Source organism: Dysidea avara, chromosome 3, assembly GCF_963678975.1.
Source record: "Dysidea avara chromosome 3, odDysAvar1.4, whole genome shotgun sequence".
Taxonomy (NCBI): domain Eukaryota; kingdom Metazoa; phylum Porifera; class Demospongiae; order Dictyoceratida; family Dysideidae; genus Dysidea; species Dysidea avara.
Genome location: NC_089274.1, coordinates 40,386,602 through 40,403,966, shown reverse-complemented (window position 1 = coordinate 40,403,966; position 17,365 = coordinate 40,386,602). Strand labels below are relative to the sequence as shown.

The window sequence follows — 17,365 nt, the reverse complement described above, 5'->3', positions numbered from 1 at the left end:
TAAACCATTGATCTGAGAATCTATCAGTCAAGTCATTCACTATGCTGTGGAAACTTATTGGAGGCACTATTAACCTGTATACTGAAGGCACAATTATGCTTGGTTTTAGCAAAACCACTCTAAAATATAGTGTTAGCCAACTTACTATAATTATCTTGTGAAAATCCTTCTAATTTTCCACTGAACCTGGTTTTAGTTCAAACATACCACATCCCAGAGATACCAAACAGGAGCAGTAGTACACCTGCCAGGCTGCGTGTAGTACTGATGGATGCTTGTTAATGCACTGCATTCATACGGCATGGAGTCAATGCACAGTATTTACAGGAGAAACACTAGTTTCTCATACTGCCATCTAATATGTAGGTGTCTGAAATATTAATATAATTAACTGTATAGATGCCAAGTTTATTAAACTGTAACAAATTTTGACCCATGTTTTTTAAACATTGAAGCTTCATAGTAGTTCTTTATAAGTTTAAAGTTTCATAAATTATTTGGCTACATTTTGGTATAAAGGTAATCTTAGTCACTACAAGGAGTTATTGCTATACCACTTCTTTGCTGGCATATAAAATGCGTGAAAGGCACCTTTTTGCAAATCTGGTTACATAATGACATTATTAATATAGATCTATATATAAGCATGAGACTAGGTGTACATACACATATTGTGTATTCAATGTGTACATGCTCTTTAATAGTCATACATGTTAAAAATACAGCTATTCATACTGTGTATATACATAGTACCTTTGTTAATAATATTGAAGTGTAAATATGTTTTCACCCTAACAATCATACTGAAGGTGAAGGTTAGATTGTTTTGCAGTTTAAAGCATGAAAAATGATAAACTGGCTATATAGCATAACACATCAAGTTTACTGGCTTTATTTTCATTAATATACAGGGACCATAGAGTATAGTTTGTGCTTAAACCTTGATACAAAATAAGGTTTGTATGTATCTAGTGTAGTACTTTAGTGTAGATATCTGTGAACTAACTGCTAAGAATTTACAGGTACATTGTATTTTATGATTCACAGTTGATATAATAATAATTATATAATACATCATAGCTGTGGAACACATTGCACTATGTATGTACTGTAGTTGATCATCTAAGTACCAAACTTAGGTATTATAGGCAACAGTGTTTCTTAATATTATCTGATAATAATGTACAGACTCAACAAAAGTATCACATTATAATCAATTAATTGTTCTTAATTAAGTAGAGATTGTGAAATGATGTTCTAGTTTGTCTTTGAAACTCTTGAGTGCAGCCTGACCAACTATCTAATACTTTGTAAATATTGTGATAAAATAAAATGTAGCTAGCTATATTTTCATGTAAAAAACAATTTTCATGGTAAAAAGTTTTGTGGAAAATTATTTTCGCATGACATGTACTGGACAAAAATTATTTACATGACTGCTCTATTAGAGTACCTCAATCTTTTGCAGCTGGCACTGGTAGCTGCACGTTCTTGATTCTTGTTGTGTCTTAGTTGAATAACAACAATATTAATTAAAAGCAGTAAGCCACACAGCTAATTAATGCGTGGAAACTTTCTATAGTTGTGCAAAAAAAAATTGTATAAGAAATTTTCATTTTACAACAAGCAAAATTCATTTATTAATGCATTACAGCACAAGTGCTGAAGGTTTGTAAGACACCTGGTCCTACAGCCTGTTTAACGACACTATATTAAGCAAATTATGCTACCACTGTTTCTGCAAACCACTCCTATAGTCTTATAATTATCAATTGTATCAATTCTACAACCAGCATTCATCACTTTAATATATGAATGAGTTTAATATTGATTTACTATATAAGTACTTTTTGAACTCAGAAAGTTTATATGTGCTAAGACTGGTTTGCAGATACAGTTATAATCTACTTGTACATACAGTAGCGAAGCAATTTGCAACTGTGATACCATTTTTCACAATTTTCCTAGGGGTATACCTGCAGACCTCCCACTCATAATCATGTATAATATGTCCACTATGTAATGTGATTCAAACACTAATATATACCTCCCTCCTACTCTTTAGTCTCCTCTATCATCACCAAACACACACTTACATAGCTATTATTATACCACATCAGCTACAACACATAATTATTATGCATTCTTATGTATAAGCACTAGCTAGCTACATGTGTGTAAAGTATAAGTATCATGTTGTTAATAAATTGTCTTTTAATGATGTAAACAAATTATTAACTGCATTTCTATCTACTCACCAGTCAGATGATTGCCAAACTTTTCCTATTATTGTGTTATGTCGGACTTTCATACACAGGTAGATGTTAATGCATAGCCACAAGTTATTATAATTAGAGTGTATATACAAGTATGCTATTACAAAGAATATAAAGGTTACCATTGTATGTAGTGGGACCGGTGTTGCTGTCACCAATTAGTTTATGGCAGTTGCTATAGTGCACCAATGTATGAACTTAAAAGTCAAGTCAAAATTGTAAAAGTTTTGTAATTTAGTGATAGAAAGTGCTATAGTCAAAAAATCTGCATTAGTTGATACCTGTACTTTAACAAATTTCAAAGCTATGCATGGAGAATGCTATCCAATCAGTTTATTGATCATACTTATTCCGTCAAAATGCATGAAGTCATTGGCATTTATTCAGCTATGCAGTATATACTAGTATTGATAAAAGTACAGAGAAAAAATTAAAGAGCTTGTTTGAGAAGGAAAACATCAATAATTGCAGGGATATGTTAGCTCTATATATGAGCTATTTTTACATGGTTTATTTGCTTTAGTAGACTATATATTGCTCAATCTTTAAATTTTACACCTAATTGTAGTAATTCCATTAAAAGTTGTGAGTCCTTATGTAGGTAGCTTATAAAAAGTAAACAGTATTTTTTACTCTAACATATATAATTACTGTTCTGTTCTCAGTTTCATCTGATGAATCTGTGTCACCTGGTGCTGCTATTGGTGGAACAATCGGAGGATTAATTGGTCTTGTCGTGTTAGTGGTAGCCATTGTGTGCTGTGCAAGATGGAAGTGGAGGAAGAATTCTTCTGATGTTGAATCTTCTCACAATGCCAGTAATAATATGCAGAATTACATACTTCTTACATGTACACATTCACTATGTGGTCACTGCTATAGTATTGATGCAGACTGCCAGTTGCTACAGAAATTGTTGAATTATGTACATAGAGTATTTTAGAATAAGGAAAATTTGATAGTTAACAACATGTATAGCTACTGCAAGGCCAACATTTCTTTATTTCCATCAATCATTTGCCTGCTACTCTGTATTGCTACATTGGTGATTATTTTAAGATTTATAATGAAAAGTGAAATATGAAAAGTGTTCTGGTGATTTTTCCTATAGTATGTTCACGTTGAGCTGAATCCTGAAAAACAGCTAAAAAGTAAAAGTGGATTTTTTCTCAACAGAGTTAACATTTCAGCCAACCAGATGATTATTGGTAACAGCAAAGGTGTCAACAACAGACACGTACAGTTTGGCTCCATTACAAGTTCGGGAAAGGGCTGTAATGGACGCTGTACTTATATGGCTTCTCCTTAGGAAATGTATTGAGACAATTTTGATTGGCCGTAAATATTATGTCAAACATTTGAACAAAAAGATTTAGAAATATTTTTAGTGGGTCAAGCAGTACTACAAATGAGCCAAATTTCAAGATCGTGTGTAATTGCATCCATGAGTTATTAAATGTTTTTGAGGATTCAGCTCAACATGAACAACGCCATAATGTGACCCTCATTTATTCTATATAATAACAAACAAAAGTATTAACTATTATTTATTTTAGTGGTTGGAGGGAGTGCTAAACTTAAGAATGCACTGCTCTGTAAGTTGATTCTTTGGAAAGTGTTTGCTGTCCTGTTACACTTGTGGAAACACGTTGAGACATGAATTGTAGCTGTTGTAAACTGGTACTATGGTGGACAGTGCATATATAGGGATAGCCAAAACAATGAAGTTTAGTTATAACTACCAGTTAATTGTTCTTATTATGTGCATCAGCGTATCATTGCAACCTTCATACATAGAGTAACTAGTTAAAACGTGTTTCTTCCATAGATCATAATTGAATGTCATTATAATTACCTCAGGCCATGTTAGGACAGAAAAGTCTGATAATGAAGGGCACAGTTATAGCAAGAGAGTTCCTCAGGTATGGTATAATTTTGTATGTGTCACTATATACTCACTGCAATAATGCCATTATAATATAATATCATGTGCACATACTATACAGCCAGTTCGCAGAAAAATAGCTCCTGGAATAAGGCACCAGTGTTCAGTTGTTGACAAAGCCCTGTCAACTATGAAGGCCAACAACATACCATTAGTATATGAAACACCAATATCGATCAGTTCCACTACAATGGTGAATGATCCATTAAGTGCTGCACCATACGAGATTGCTGTATCTATGGAAGCAGAACAACATATATATGAGACTCCTTGTGAAGATGAAGAGGATTATGGGCCTGTTTATCAGAAGCCACCTTCTGATGAGCAAAAGATCTATGAAGAATTTGAAGGAAAAAGATTGTGCAAACTGTTCCACAATGAAATCATGTAAGAATTCTTAAGCTAATAACCAATAGTTTGACAAAAGTACATAACCCACTATTGTTATTATGTGTACTGTATGCAGCGTATTTATGCTAATGATATGTATACATGTGTTGTTATATAGGAGCTTTGAAGAGCTAGGAGCTGGAGAGTTTGGAGTAGTCATTCGAGGTATGTGGACACCATCAGCTGATAAAGAAGTAGAAGTTGCTGTTAAAAGTTTAAATGTTGATGTAATTGGAAAGGAAAGGGTACGATTCCTCCAGGAGGCTGCCATAATGTGCCAGTTTGATCATGAGAATGTGATCAAGCTTTATGGTGTAGTGACTGATGCTCCAACCATGATTGTACTAGAGTATATGTCACGTGGAGATTTGATGAATGTACTAGCTAAGCTACAACCTCGGTAAGCAAGTACTTGATAGTAGCATGAGTACTATGAAATGTTACATATTTCAGTAATGGAAAACCTATTCGTGAAGAGATGCCACTTGTGTTACTGAAATTTTGTCGAGAGATTGCAGCAGGAATGACCTATCTTAGTGGTAAAAAGTTTATACACAGAGACTTAGCAGCAAGAAATGTACTTGTTTCTAAAGACACTACTTGCAAGGTGTAGTACTATCTTTTTGTGTAATGATTATCGGAACATGTACAAGCTGGTAGCACTATTTTTATGTGGTAAAACTTCAGTATATATGTGCATGCATACGCATGTATTTTGAATATATAGATTGCTGATTTTGGAATGTCTCGTGATATACTTGATGGAAACTACTATGTCACATCAGGAGGGAAGATACCAGTAAAATGGACAGCTCCTGAGGTATATTTTAACATGCTATTTTTAAATAGCAGTCTAAAACTATACCTAATTATATCCTAGGCAATAAACTACAGGAAATATTCATTATTCAGTGATGTTTGGAGTTATGGTTGTGTATTGTATGAGATATGGAGTTTGGGGTACAAACCTTTTGAAAGCATGCACAATGATCAAGTATGTATATGTGCACACTTCGACTATCTATTGCATGTGTTTGCATGGTCACTAAGGTACTAGAAACGCTTGAGACTGGATATAGACTCTCACCACCTCCTGGCTGTCCTAGGACTATATATAGATTAATGATTAGGTGTTGGTGAGGTAGTGTGCTCAATGTGAAGTATTATGTATAATTAAATAAACAGTATAACACATTAAGATGTATGTATGCAGGGGCATATCCTTTTTGCCAATTTGGTTTCAGATTTGGTAGTAACTTGTGGGAACATTGTTCTGGGGGTACAGCCTCCAGCTGCTAACAGATCTCAAACATTAAAGATACATGTTCCTTGAATAATAAAAACATACAGCTAGTTTCCTTTATCCAAACACAGATCCCAGATTTTCCAATTAAAATGAAAAACTCAAGATGTAGCACAAGTTAATTTTACATTAACTGTTATGAATGTTCTTTTGATGTAGTTTTGATTGCTCCACTGACTGCTGTATTAGAGATCTCAATCTTTAGAAAGATTATTTTCCTGTATAATACCTTAATCCACTTTTGAGGAATGAATGTAAGTTTCCATTACACTGTAGCTATACTGTTCTCATTTTTTTCTGCATCTTTGTACTGCCAAACTACAATAGTTGGTGATTCTCAGCTGAATGCTGCTATCCCACAACTTCAAATTTTGGAGGGTATTTCTGGAGCCCCATGAAACCCCTTTCTATACACCCTGGTGTGTACAGTGCTTACTTTGCATTTTTGTGTTGTGTGGGCACCTAAGCACAAGTATGACTGGTTATAATAACATTTGCATATGTGATAGGAACCCTGAACCAAGGTCACGTCCACAGTTTGGACAGATCACAAAGATACTCGTTGGTAATAGTAGCCACTTGCTGAGATGGACTGATGAGGATAAACAAATTGGTGGTGAAGATGCTATGAAGTTGGGGAGTCCTTTAGACTGTGCTAACAACCTTTATTATGATCTGCAACATAAATATCTGATTCAGTAACAGTACACAATGCTAACTTTATTATTTTCTTGTTGCATTAAACTTTTTAAAAGTTTGTAATGAAAACTCCTCAATTTTCCTTACACCTGTTGAGTCAGTCAATCCATATTATATAGTGACCCATCAGAAGGAACATTCGGACTTAACATTCGGACTTGATTGCACCTAAGTAATGGTTTTAAGTTGTTGTGAAGTAAAAGTGAGATGATACTTTTGGTAGGAAAAACAAACCTTATTGTTCCCTACTAATGGACCAACCTTGTGCTCGATCAACAGATGCTTTACAGTGCATTGCATGTAGACATTAAGTATATATTACAGTGGGTAATTAATAATCTGTAGACTCTGAATATAACAACATTGATGTTTTGTTAGGCTGAAATACACTATAGCTGGTTTTTTTGAATACCCTTGGAGTTACTAAAAATATATATAGGTACATACGTAATGCCATATTAAGAAATTTAGCTATATGAGTATGCAATATTTCTTTGTTTGTATTTGGCAAACTACAGTGTAACTACATGTACTTGAGTTACTCCAGATACATTTTAACTGTGAATTACAAATTAAAGGAAAACAATTAGGGTGTAATAAACAGACTTTGGTAAACCTTTTTAGTGATCATGAGTTATAACATGTTAGGGAGAACAGTGACAATATCTAGTGACCTGTCATAACATGTTTGCACACACCCGTAAGAGCGGTAATAAACTTACCTTAGAAAGTTGACTGTTGTTCATTGGATGCAAGGATGATTTGCATTCAGATGTAATATGAGAAAAACCTTTTTCTGATCATTTTTATTAATATGAGATTAGTCTTTAAAAGGTTGCTGTGGTGAGATGAAGAATCCAGTTGAGTGTGATGCTTGGAATGCACCATCTAATTTATGGGATGTGTTGTGGATTTTGTGTAACCATGTTGACAGACATACTTTCTGATAATAATAAAATGGTTTACAGTATAGGGCTGAAAAAATCATGAAATTTTAGCATTCAAGTAGCACTTGCTAGTACCAGTATGCATAATGACCAAGTACTCAATATGTACTGGCAACTTGCATAATTGTAGGTATATCTAAATGTTACATGTATGCATTGCATAATACTGTACTATATACGGTTTACAAGCTTTAAAGTAACAGCTAGTCACACATGCACGCAGCATGCACACACTGTGTAAAGTACACATACAAGTGTTGCTGACAAGCACAGTACATTAAATTCCAAAAATCAAACTTCACAGCCTTCATGGCATCATTTCTTGTCAACAAATACATCATGTGAGCTAGCAAAGTAATCACATGATCTTAACAAGTATTTAAGCAACAATTTTACTATTTCAAATACTGAAATTCTTTAGCAAGTATTTGAATAATTGTTTCAGCTTAATTTACCACTTGTATATCATGGGTATGTAGCTACAGTATGTGTATGTTTTAGACACAGAATCATCTTATATAAATATGTAGACATTGTAATATAAACTGTTTTACTGCTCTTTCCACTAGATGCACATTCTAGCTGTACCGAATTTGTACCTTTGAATACTTAGAGCTAACATGTCAATAGCCTACTGGTGTAGCTATTCACACAATGCATAAACAACTACAAACTAAAACTGAAGTATAGGTACCTATGACAACAAAAGCATTGAATATAAAATGAAAGTATTTGATTCTCAATACATGGCATTCACAACAATAAATTGTAAATAACTAGTGTATAACATAAGGTATTATACATGTATGTACTTCTATTTTCTTCTATTATACCAAGCAGTGGAGTACAAAACTGAGCAATAGCTACTTCAGTCATTTCTTGAAATAAGGTGTGTACATATTACCAGTTATACTTAGTATATATAATTGCCCTCAACTAGTGGATTGCATCTATGAAGCATATATGGTTGTATTGTACATACGTATACAGCACATATATAACCATAAATTGAACCTTTATTATTGTCATAATTATAACTATTTTGATAATTGCCAGCTTTAGTTGTAGCCAATTAATTTCCCTAACATTCACATGTCTGTTGACACACATTCATACACATAAGTGAATTGCATGGTTTCTAAGTAATAACTACCAGCACAAGACTTTTGCTTAAAGTGCTAAAATAAGCAAATAATGTAACCAGCGGCTGGTATGCATTATGACCATGATCAAGCGCTCATAATATATTAAGAAGTGAGAGAGAGAGAGAAAGAGAGAGAGCTTGTGTCCAACTGTAATACATTCAGCAAACACACTAAGCTAATCAGTTGAGTAGTAACACCTCTAAGAATAAAGTCTTGGCATTGCAATTGTCAACACTGACCAACAACAATATATTCATATAGCTATTATTCAATTTTTAGTTGTATGCACATTGTACACACAATGCATGCAAACTTACAACCCAACCAATCTCTGGCCTACAACCATCTGTAGGAGTGCATCTGAATTACTAAACAATGATTTAAAACAATTAGTAGAATTTGTAACAGTTGCAAGCAATCTACATATTCCAGTAATTTGATGAATCTTTGAAAATCAATTTACTTACATAGTATACAGTCTTGTTTGAAGTATAATTGAGTATGTAGGTATACAGGTTTGTAATGAAGTAATTGTTAAAGTAATTGCTAAAGTACAAGTAACCAAGAAGTCCAGTACAACAATGACCTACATACATTCATTTATATTATAGAGTTTAAACATCACAATGTTGTCCACTAGTCAATGGACTGCTGCTGTAATGACAGTACTGTATAGCATCAAATTATCAGGTATAGATTTTACTGTATGTAGCATTCTATTCCATGACAATTAAATTACCACCTACTTTCTTTTTGTATGCATTACAGTAGCGTATCTCCATTAGGTAGTCAAACATGTACTGACAGTCTACAAGAGGACAAGGATAGTTTAGGCTGTAATACATTAGGAATTGTTCCACGTCTCAGTTTCACTTGTAGTGGTAGAATAACTGGAATTATTGCTAAAGTGAGAAGAAATACCAACACAAGTAAAACTGATTATCCTTTCTTTCAAGTTTGGAGACCATTATCAATTGATTCAATGGTTTATAACAAAGCTGGTGAAGTTCAGTTGCAAGATAGTCAAGTGTCGCAGTGTAAACTCAAATCCCATTTGAGAAATGAGCGTTGTATTGCTAATGTTGTACTAACTGGTAATGACACAATAGAGTTTCAGTCAGGAGATGTTGTAGGATATTATCATCCATGCAATGCACGTTATAAAGTGAGGACCAAACAAAGTAATGAAATTGCACTATATCAGTTTGGTGGATCACCTGCTCTAACTTCTAGATGTGTTAATCTTAATAATGCTGATGATAATATCCGTAAAAAACAACGACCACTAATCCAGTTTGTGATAGGTAATTTACTATGATACTGTATAATGTATTGTATGAATCCTATATAGATATATTTGCATGTGATAATGAACTAAGGATGTACAATGAGTTGTCTAGATTCTGTAGCATTTGTACCATGCACAATTAACTGGTTTTAGACCCTTTTTGTGGTGGATTTTGGAGGTGTCTAAGTTACTTAGACCCTTTTCATGTTTACTTAGACCCTTTTTCATGTTTACTTAGACCCTTTTCATGTTTATTACATGCCACTGACCCACTTGCACTGGTAGCGTTGGCAACGCATTGCCACCTGAAAATTAATTTTAAACCCGTAACTGTTGTTAAGGGTGGAGTAATGGCTTGTTTCTACTAATGAATGCTACATTTCTCTGTTACAAGTAGCTGTCAACAATGTTAAGGTACAACAACTACATAAAGGGTCTAAATAACTTAGACTTCAGACCACAGGGGTCTAGTAACCCTCAGGCCTTGTAGTAGTGCCTTCGCTTCGCTCAGGCGCCACAACACAGGGCCATCGGGTTACTAAATTACTTAAACCCCTGTGGTCTGAATTAAGTCTAACTATTACTTAGAATAGGTGCTAACAATCTTAATGTTTATAGTAAATCTAGCAACATTGACAAACAACATATGCCTGGGTTATATGCAGCTCATATATGCATATATATATATATAGATGACAGTGTTTTTTATTTCTGATGACATGTATTCATTTCAAGTCTGTAGAATGCAATTTTATAATCCTCATGTCAGCACAATCTAGGATTTAAGCTTGACTGAGTTAGTGACACATTCTAACTATTAACTTTATAATTGTGCAATATCCTACAGTTTGAATTGTGCCCATGAGTAGTCAACTACGTATATAATTACATCTTAGCTATGCAAAGAATGATATACCAGATCTAGTGAGAATGGTAAAGTAATCACAATTTGTTGTCAACTGAGACAAGAGTAACATGGAAAACACACTATCCTATTTGGTAAAATACAATAGTATACACTAATTCCACAAGAGCAGCAACATCATTGAGTAACTGCACTGTAATCACCCTTCTCTTAACTTACAATATAGAGATAACATCATGTAGTGTGGGAGTGGGTTATGAGGAAATGCTTGTAATTTCACATGTAACAATGATTATGAGCTAAGTGGTAGTGACACTAGGACCCAGAGCTGTTAGAGTGGTGGGAGCTAAAGTGGTAGTGATGCATGTACTGTCATGTATTATGTAGCCCCCTATACATCACTTACTGATCCTAATAATGCAACAATCAATTGTTCACTGGGAGATGATGGAGTTCCTTCGTATGAAGACACTTGTAGTTTCACATGTAACACTGGGTATGAGCTAACTGGTAGTCCTCAGAGAACATGTCAGTTTGATGGTAGTTGGAGTGGATTGCCAGTGTCCTGTACCATCATGGAGTGTCCCTCATCATCACTACCAATGAACAGCATGTTGGCTGAGTCTTGTAGTAGCACATATCAGTCAACGTGTGATCTACAGTGTGAAGAAGGCTTTAATGGTAGTGGCAACTCATCGTATAAGTGTGATATGTTGAGTGATAGATTAGCAATATGGAAAAGTCTTGTAAAGAACTTTACTTGTGTTGCTGGTGAGTTCAACATTAGTAGCTAGTATGCAATTGATAATTTTCATCCTTTCCCATAAGTATCCTCTGAATTCTCTGAACCATCAGCTGGTGTTCTTATTGGTGGAGTAACTGGAGGAGTGGTGATTCTCATATTCTTTATTGTGTTTACGATAGTGATTGTGTGCTGTGCAAAATGGAAGCCAAGAAAGGATTCTTTTAATGTTGAAGCCACTCATATTGCTAGTAATATCAACTATTTATATACAAACTGTATGTATGTATACACATACAATGCATTAATTGCACAGTTGCACTATGCTCAGCTATTGGTCTATTTAAAGCATACATTTATATTATTGGTACATAGTATGAATTAAAGTTCCAAACTTAGGTTAACATACAAACGTTTCCTTATAAGCATCTGGTAAATTACTTTCAAGTTATTCTATCTATTTACACTATGCCATAATCTATTGAATGTTTTATGTACAGCTTGTATCGCTATACAGTATGTTTAATTGATTAATTATAAATTTAGGAGCTGAAGGAATTGGCACATCTGGTTGTTTTCACAATCAAATGTATGAATCAAACAGAAGTGTTCCCCAGGTATCTATTATGCAATCTTTCATGGGTCACTACACTCCTGTATATATATATTGCTACAGTTAAATAATGAAGAAGCAGGCTATTCACTGGTAAATCAGTGTTCATTTGTGGACAAAGCCCTGTCATCTATGAAGGCCAACAACATACCATTGGTATATGAAACACCAATATCAATCAGTTCCACTACAATGGAGAATGATCCATTAAGTGCTGCACCATATGAAATTGCTGTATCTATGGAAGCAGAACAGCAAATATATGAGACTCCTTGTGAAGATGAAGAAGATTATGGACCTGTTTATCAGAAGCCACCTTCTGATGAGCAAAAAATCTATGAAGAATTTGAAGGGAAAAGATTGCACAAACTTTTCCACAATGAAATTATGTAAGTTTCTTATTGCACACATCATAACCATTATTATATACTTTTGTGTTAAGTCTGCTGAAAAGCTTTCAAATATGACATTGTGCTGTTCATATAATTAATATTAAATCAGGAGCTTTGAAGAACTAGGAGCTGGAGAGTTTGGAATAGTCACTCGTGGAATGTGGAAACCATCATCTGATAAAGATGTAGAGGTAGCAGTGAAAAGTTTAAATGCCAGTGCTACTGATAAGGATAGGGTGCGATTCCTCCAAGAGGCTGCCATAATGTGCCAGTTTGATCATGAGAATGTGATCAAGCTTTATGGTGTAGTGACTGATGCTCCTGCCATGATTGTACTAGAGTATATGTCATGTGGAGACTTGAGGAATGTATTAGCTAAGCTGCAACCTAGGTAAGCAAAAATACTGAGAGTAGTATGTACTGTATATGTATTAAACATTGTATATTTCAGTAATGGAAAGCCTATTCATGAGCAGCTTCCCATTGTATTACTGAAATTTTGTCAAGAGGTTGCAGCAGGAATGGCCTACCTTAGTGGTAAAAAGTTTATACACAGAGACTTGGCTGCAAGAAATATTCTGGTTTCTAAAACTACTACATGCAAGGTATAGTAAAAAGATTTTGCATATCAAATTAGGTTATTCATAATATTATAGTAATTATAGAAGTTTGCAATTAATGTGCAGGACTTTTCATATGATGTTCCATAGCTATATACATCTATACATGCATGATGTGATGTAGATTGCTGATTTTGGAATGTCTCGTGATATACTTGATGAAAACTACTACATTACATCAGGAGGGAAGATACCTGTGAAATGGACAGCTCCTGAGGTATGTGTATTTAAAATTCTTTTAAAAATAGAAACATACATATTTCGTAGGCAATATACTACAGGAAATATTCATTATTCAGTGATGTTTGGAGTTATGGTTGTGTATTGTATGAGATATGGAGTTTGGGGTACAAACCTTTTAAGGATATGCCCAATGATCAAGTATGTGTATAAAGGTATACTACTGGTATATTATTATATGGTTGCAAACTTAAGGTACTAGAAACCCTTGAGGCTGGATACAGACTTCCACCACCTCCTGGTTGTCCCAGGACTGTTTACAGGTTAATGATTAGGTGCTGGTAAGTGCAGTGTGTGCAATATGAAGTATGTATATGTACAGATACATGGGAAATATTTAATTTTTAGCATTTTTTGTGCATGTGCGTGCAAAGATAATTATAAATGAGACACTAGAACTAGCATCTATGAAGTATAAACTATTGAATAGAAGGTTTTATAATACACTGATGCAATAGAAACCGAGGCATAGCCAAGGTTTCTATGCATCATTCTAGCCAACTCTTAAGTGCACGGTGTATACTTCAAATATGCTAGTTGCAGTGTCTTGATGTCTTAGAAAATGGTGGGTGTGATTTGTTGATCAGCGGTTACCCACAAGTCTCTTAGTGGCAACTCAATTTAATAGTGTCTCTCCAAGTTTCTTACTACAGGCATCAAAGTAAAATCTATCATTATTCTAATTAGTATAGTAACTTGTTGATGTTGTTTGCATGTGGCTATGGTAGGAACCCTGAGCCAAGGTCACGTCCACAGTTTGGACAAATCACAAAGTTACTGGCTAGTAATGGTAACCACATGTTGGGATGGTCTGATGAAGATAAACAAATTGGTGGTGAAGATGCTATGAAGTTGGGAGGTTCTTTGGAGTCAGCCAACAGTCTTTATGATGACTTGCAACACAAATATCTAATTCAATAACAGCATATCATGATTAACTTTATTTTCTTGTTTCTTTTTTAAGGTGAACAATTAGCACTGACATAAAGGCAGTTTTAACAATATTAATGTAAAATTTTGACATATTCACAGTACTAAACTTACAGCAAATACTTCCACAGCGTAACAACTATAACCTACAAATATTCTAAAATCTTACAGGAGCAACTTGATGTTAGCAAATCTTAAATGGCTGAAAACATGACAAGATCATGAATACTTTTGGAATCTTAATTTCCTAAGGTCCTATTACACTAGCAGTATCTGCTCACATTTTATTTATTTATTTATTAAGGCTTTACAGCACAAATGCTGAAGGTCTGTAGGGCACCTGGTCCTACAGCCTGTTTAAAGTTGTTACAGAAAGTGAGGTGGAGACAGGGAAGAAAATCCATGACTGGATCTAGGCAGCATCAAATCTGCAGCCATCCAAGTATTGCTCGAACACTAGTCTTCCAGGCAGTCAGGATGTTTTCTCCTTGTCAATTTCATGTATATGTATCCAAGGAACTCTAGAGAGTGACTTATTATCTCAAAGTACCCCATGTGGAACCAAATGGATATTAGTTTATTTATTAAGGTTTTACAGCACAAGTGCTGAAGGTCTGTAGGACACCTGGTCTATATACTGCTTGAAGTGCTTGACTTTAAACAGTTGATGTGGTATTTGGTAACGGTGTAAAGAGGCTTAATTCCAAATCAACAGGTGTGCTGATCATGAACTACTTACAACTTGTCATATTTACGCAATGCACATTTTTCTCAGTAACAGATAGATTTTCTGCCTCTACTGTATAACATTAGTTCATCAGCTTTCAAGAGCACCTCAATGTTTATACAGTATAACTACACAGGATCTTCCCCATAGAGCTCTGAAGTGGTACTTTCTCATCTTTTGATGTGGTTTCAGAAATACATATAATTCTTTGGTGTTTACTTTACAGCTCTATTTTTTGTGAAAGTTCTGCACATGGACACACTACACACATATGCACACACACACACACACACACACACACACACACACACACACACACACACACACACACACACACACACACACACACACACACACACACACACACACACACACACACACACACACACACACACACACACACACACACACACACACACACACACACACACACACACACACACACACACACACACACACACACACACACACACACACACACACACACAACACGCATTATACTGCACACACTACATGCAGAGTACACACAGGGTCTTCCCCAAAGAATGTTCGAGTGGTGCTACTCTGCACTACTTTATTTTCATGATGGTCTGCTCCAGTACCTTAATGACTTATCTTGAATTGTTCTGATAATAATTATTATAGCTATAATAGTTCTTTGTGTTGTTCTTAGTTTTCTGTGTATGGTGTAGCAATGTATGTATGTGTTGTGTCTTTTGTGTACTCTAGTATGGAAGAATGGCTTTGACGAGTATTGTGAGTTTAAATAAATAAACAAATAAATAAATCAATCAATCAATCAATTGTATATACATAATTCTTTGATGTTTACCAGCTTTACTGTGCTGGAGAAAGCTCTGCACTCACACACAATGCATTGATATTTGGTAGAAATAATAACACACAAGGTTCATGTAATCCAAGGATCTAATACATGGCACTTTAGCCAGTAAACAGCAACACAGTAGATGAAATGCTAACCAATTTGGCACAAGGGGGTATACAATTAACTGTGCTTCACTAGCACAAGCACCCCTAGTTGATTTTCGCAGTGTAACTCAGTGGTTTTTAATCTGACTCCTTGTAAACTACTGAAAGATCATTCTAAAATAATTATTCTACCTCTCTACCTATTTTCAGCTGATTCCATTAGCTAGTTGCCTGGTAGGCATGGTAAGTAATACCTTTTTATTAGTAAAACTTGATCGTGCAATTTTACACATGGTTGGCGTTTTGGTTATAACTCCAATGACTGTTAGTGCGATTTCTTTCAAACCACAAAAGGGTTGCACTATGATAGTTACTCCATGTACAGACTGATTTTCAAGTTATTCTGTCAAGCGACAGCAAATCACCTTTGATTTTTTTACAAATTGCACATAACTCCCTTGTTCTTTGTCTGATCTGTACCAAAATTGGACTGTATATGTGCAGTATTACGTTCGTACAGCCATCCAAACTTTAAGTAAATCAACCAAAGCACGCACGAGTAATTACAATTTTTCTGAAGTGTGCGAGACGAAGAAGATTAAGAAGAAAAATATGAAGAAAATAAGCAGAACTGTGAAGGCACATATCTCAGTGGTGGATGGGCGGATTCACCTCAAATTTGGAATGGGAGGTGCCCTATCCCAAGGAAGTTTCCACAGCAAAAATGGTCCAGCCATTATCAAGCTACGGATGTGTGAAAACGTGTTTTATTGAAATGCACACTTGACTGTACACTGGCTGTACTTGGCCGCACGATACACTATTGTGTGTCTTGATCTAACACATCATTAATCCATTCTTTAAGTCATACAAATATGGATCAAGTATTGGTACTAGAGCTTACTAATGGACTCACCATGTACTAGACTATAATCGTTTATTCCTTTGATGCATTTCTCTTGGCAAACAAATCTAATGCCTCAAATTCAATCACACAAGGGTGTATTTTGATGTTGAGAAGGCTGACAATCATTTTACAACATAAAAAGTGTCTCTTGCTGAGCCTACTCAACAAAGGTGTACTTCTATTACAGTAGCTTATAGCTACAATAGCATTGGTAGTAACAGGTAGCCTGCTGCAGCAAGCATTTCTTGATCTGCCTGGCCTAACTGTGATTTTAAACTCCGTTCACTATACTGTTGAGATCATACTCACGCCGAGTCTCAGACAGACAGACATACCAGCAGTGTCATTCACACTACATCATCTTCAATCATTGGCTAAATAAACAGCAGCTATCTTTCTGCATGAC

General features: G+C 34.9%; 2 protein-coding genes across 5 annotated transcripts; both read left to right on the top strand.

Annotated features, from left to right (window-relative positions):
* Positions 1-848: 848 nt before the first annotated feature.
* Positions 849-6,690, top strand: LOC136248277 (ephrin type-A receptor 4a-like). 4 transcript variants are annotated; one of them, XM_066040079.1, is made up of 13 exons: positions 849-956; positions 2,262-2,317; positions 2,942-3,094; positions 3,833-3,871; positions 4,137-4,198; positions 4,283-4,608; positions 4,730-5,011; positions 5,065-5,218; positions 5,339-5,431; positions 5,492-5,605; positions 5,662-5,747; positions 6,074-6,168; positions 6,424-6,555. In XM_066040079.1, the coding sequence occupies exons 2-12, from the start codon at positions 2,266-2,268 to the stop codon at positions 6,117-6,119; spliced, it is 1,407 nt and encodes a 468-aa protein (XP_065896151.1). In that variant the 5' UTR covers positions 849-956; positions 2,262-2,265; the 3' UTR covers positions 6,120-6,168; positions 6,424-6,555. The 4 variants fall into 4 exon arrangements, with proteins under 4 accessions (XP_065896151.1, XP_065896148.1, XP_065896150.1 ...); XM_066040076.1 differs by lacking the exon at positions 6,074-6,168 and having other exon boundaries at positions 6,424-6,690; XM_066040077.1 differs by lacking the exon at positions 6,074-6,168 and having other exon boundaries at positions 946-1,022; positions 6,424-6,690.
* A 1,661-nt stretch (positions 6,691-8,351) lies between these two features.
* On the top strand, positions 8,352-14,522 carry LOC136248276 (uncharacterized). The gene is made up of 13 exons (XM_066040075.1): positions 8,352-8,449; positions 9,317-9,395; positions 9,491-10,009; positions 11,246-11,629; positions 11,687-11,851; positions 12,147-12,217; positions 12,277-12,602; positions 12,715-12,996; positions 13,057-13,210; positions 13,350-13,442; positions 13,493-13,606; positions 13,661-13,746; positions 14,194-14,522. Exons 2-13 carry the CDS (start codon positions 9,332-9,334, stop codon positions 14,384-14,386), a joined length of 2,451 nt encoding a protein of 816 aa, XP_065896147.1. The 5' UTR covers positions 8,352-8,449; positions 9,317-9,331; the 3' UTR covers positions 14,387-14,522.
* Positions 14,523-17,365: the final 2,843 nt, after the last annotated feature.

What these genes read in the sequence shown, in the direction of transcription:
- LOC136248277 (XM_066040076.1), top strand. Translation starts at nt 2,266, where the DNA reads ATGATTGCCAAACTTTTCCTATTATTGTGTTATGTCGGACTTTCATAC. An exon ending in CTGTTCCACAATGAAATCAT is followed by an intron (nt 4,609 to 4,729) that starts GTAAGAATTCTT and finishes GTTGTTATATAG; the next exon opens with GAGCTTTGAAGAGCTAGGAG. An exon ending in CTAAAGACACTACTTGCAAG is followed by an intron (nt 5,219 to 5,338) that starts GTGTAGTACTAT and finishes TTGAATATATAG; the next exon opens with ATTGCTGATTTTGGAATGTC.
- LOC136248276 (XM_066040075.1), top strand. Translation starts at nt 9,332, where the DNA reads ATGTTGTCCACTAGTCAATGGACTGCTGCTGTAATGACAGTACTGTAT. An exon ending in TGAAGCCACTCATATTGCTA is followed by an intron (nt 11,852 to 12,146) that starts GTAATATCAACT and finishes TTATAAATTTAG; the next exon opens with GAGCTGAAGGAATTGGCACA. An exon ending in AGGATATGCCCAATGATCAA is followed by an intron (nt 13,607 to 13,660) that starts GTATGTGTATAA and finishes TGCAAACTTAAG; the next exon opens with GTACTAGAAACCCTTGAGGC.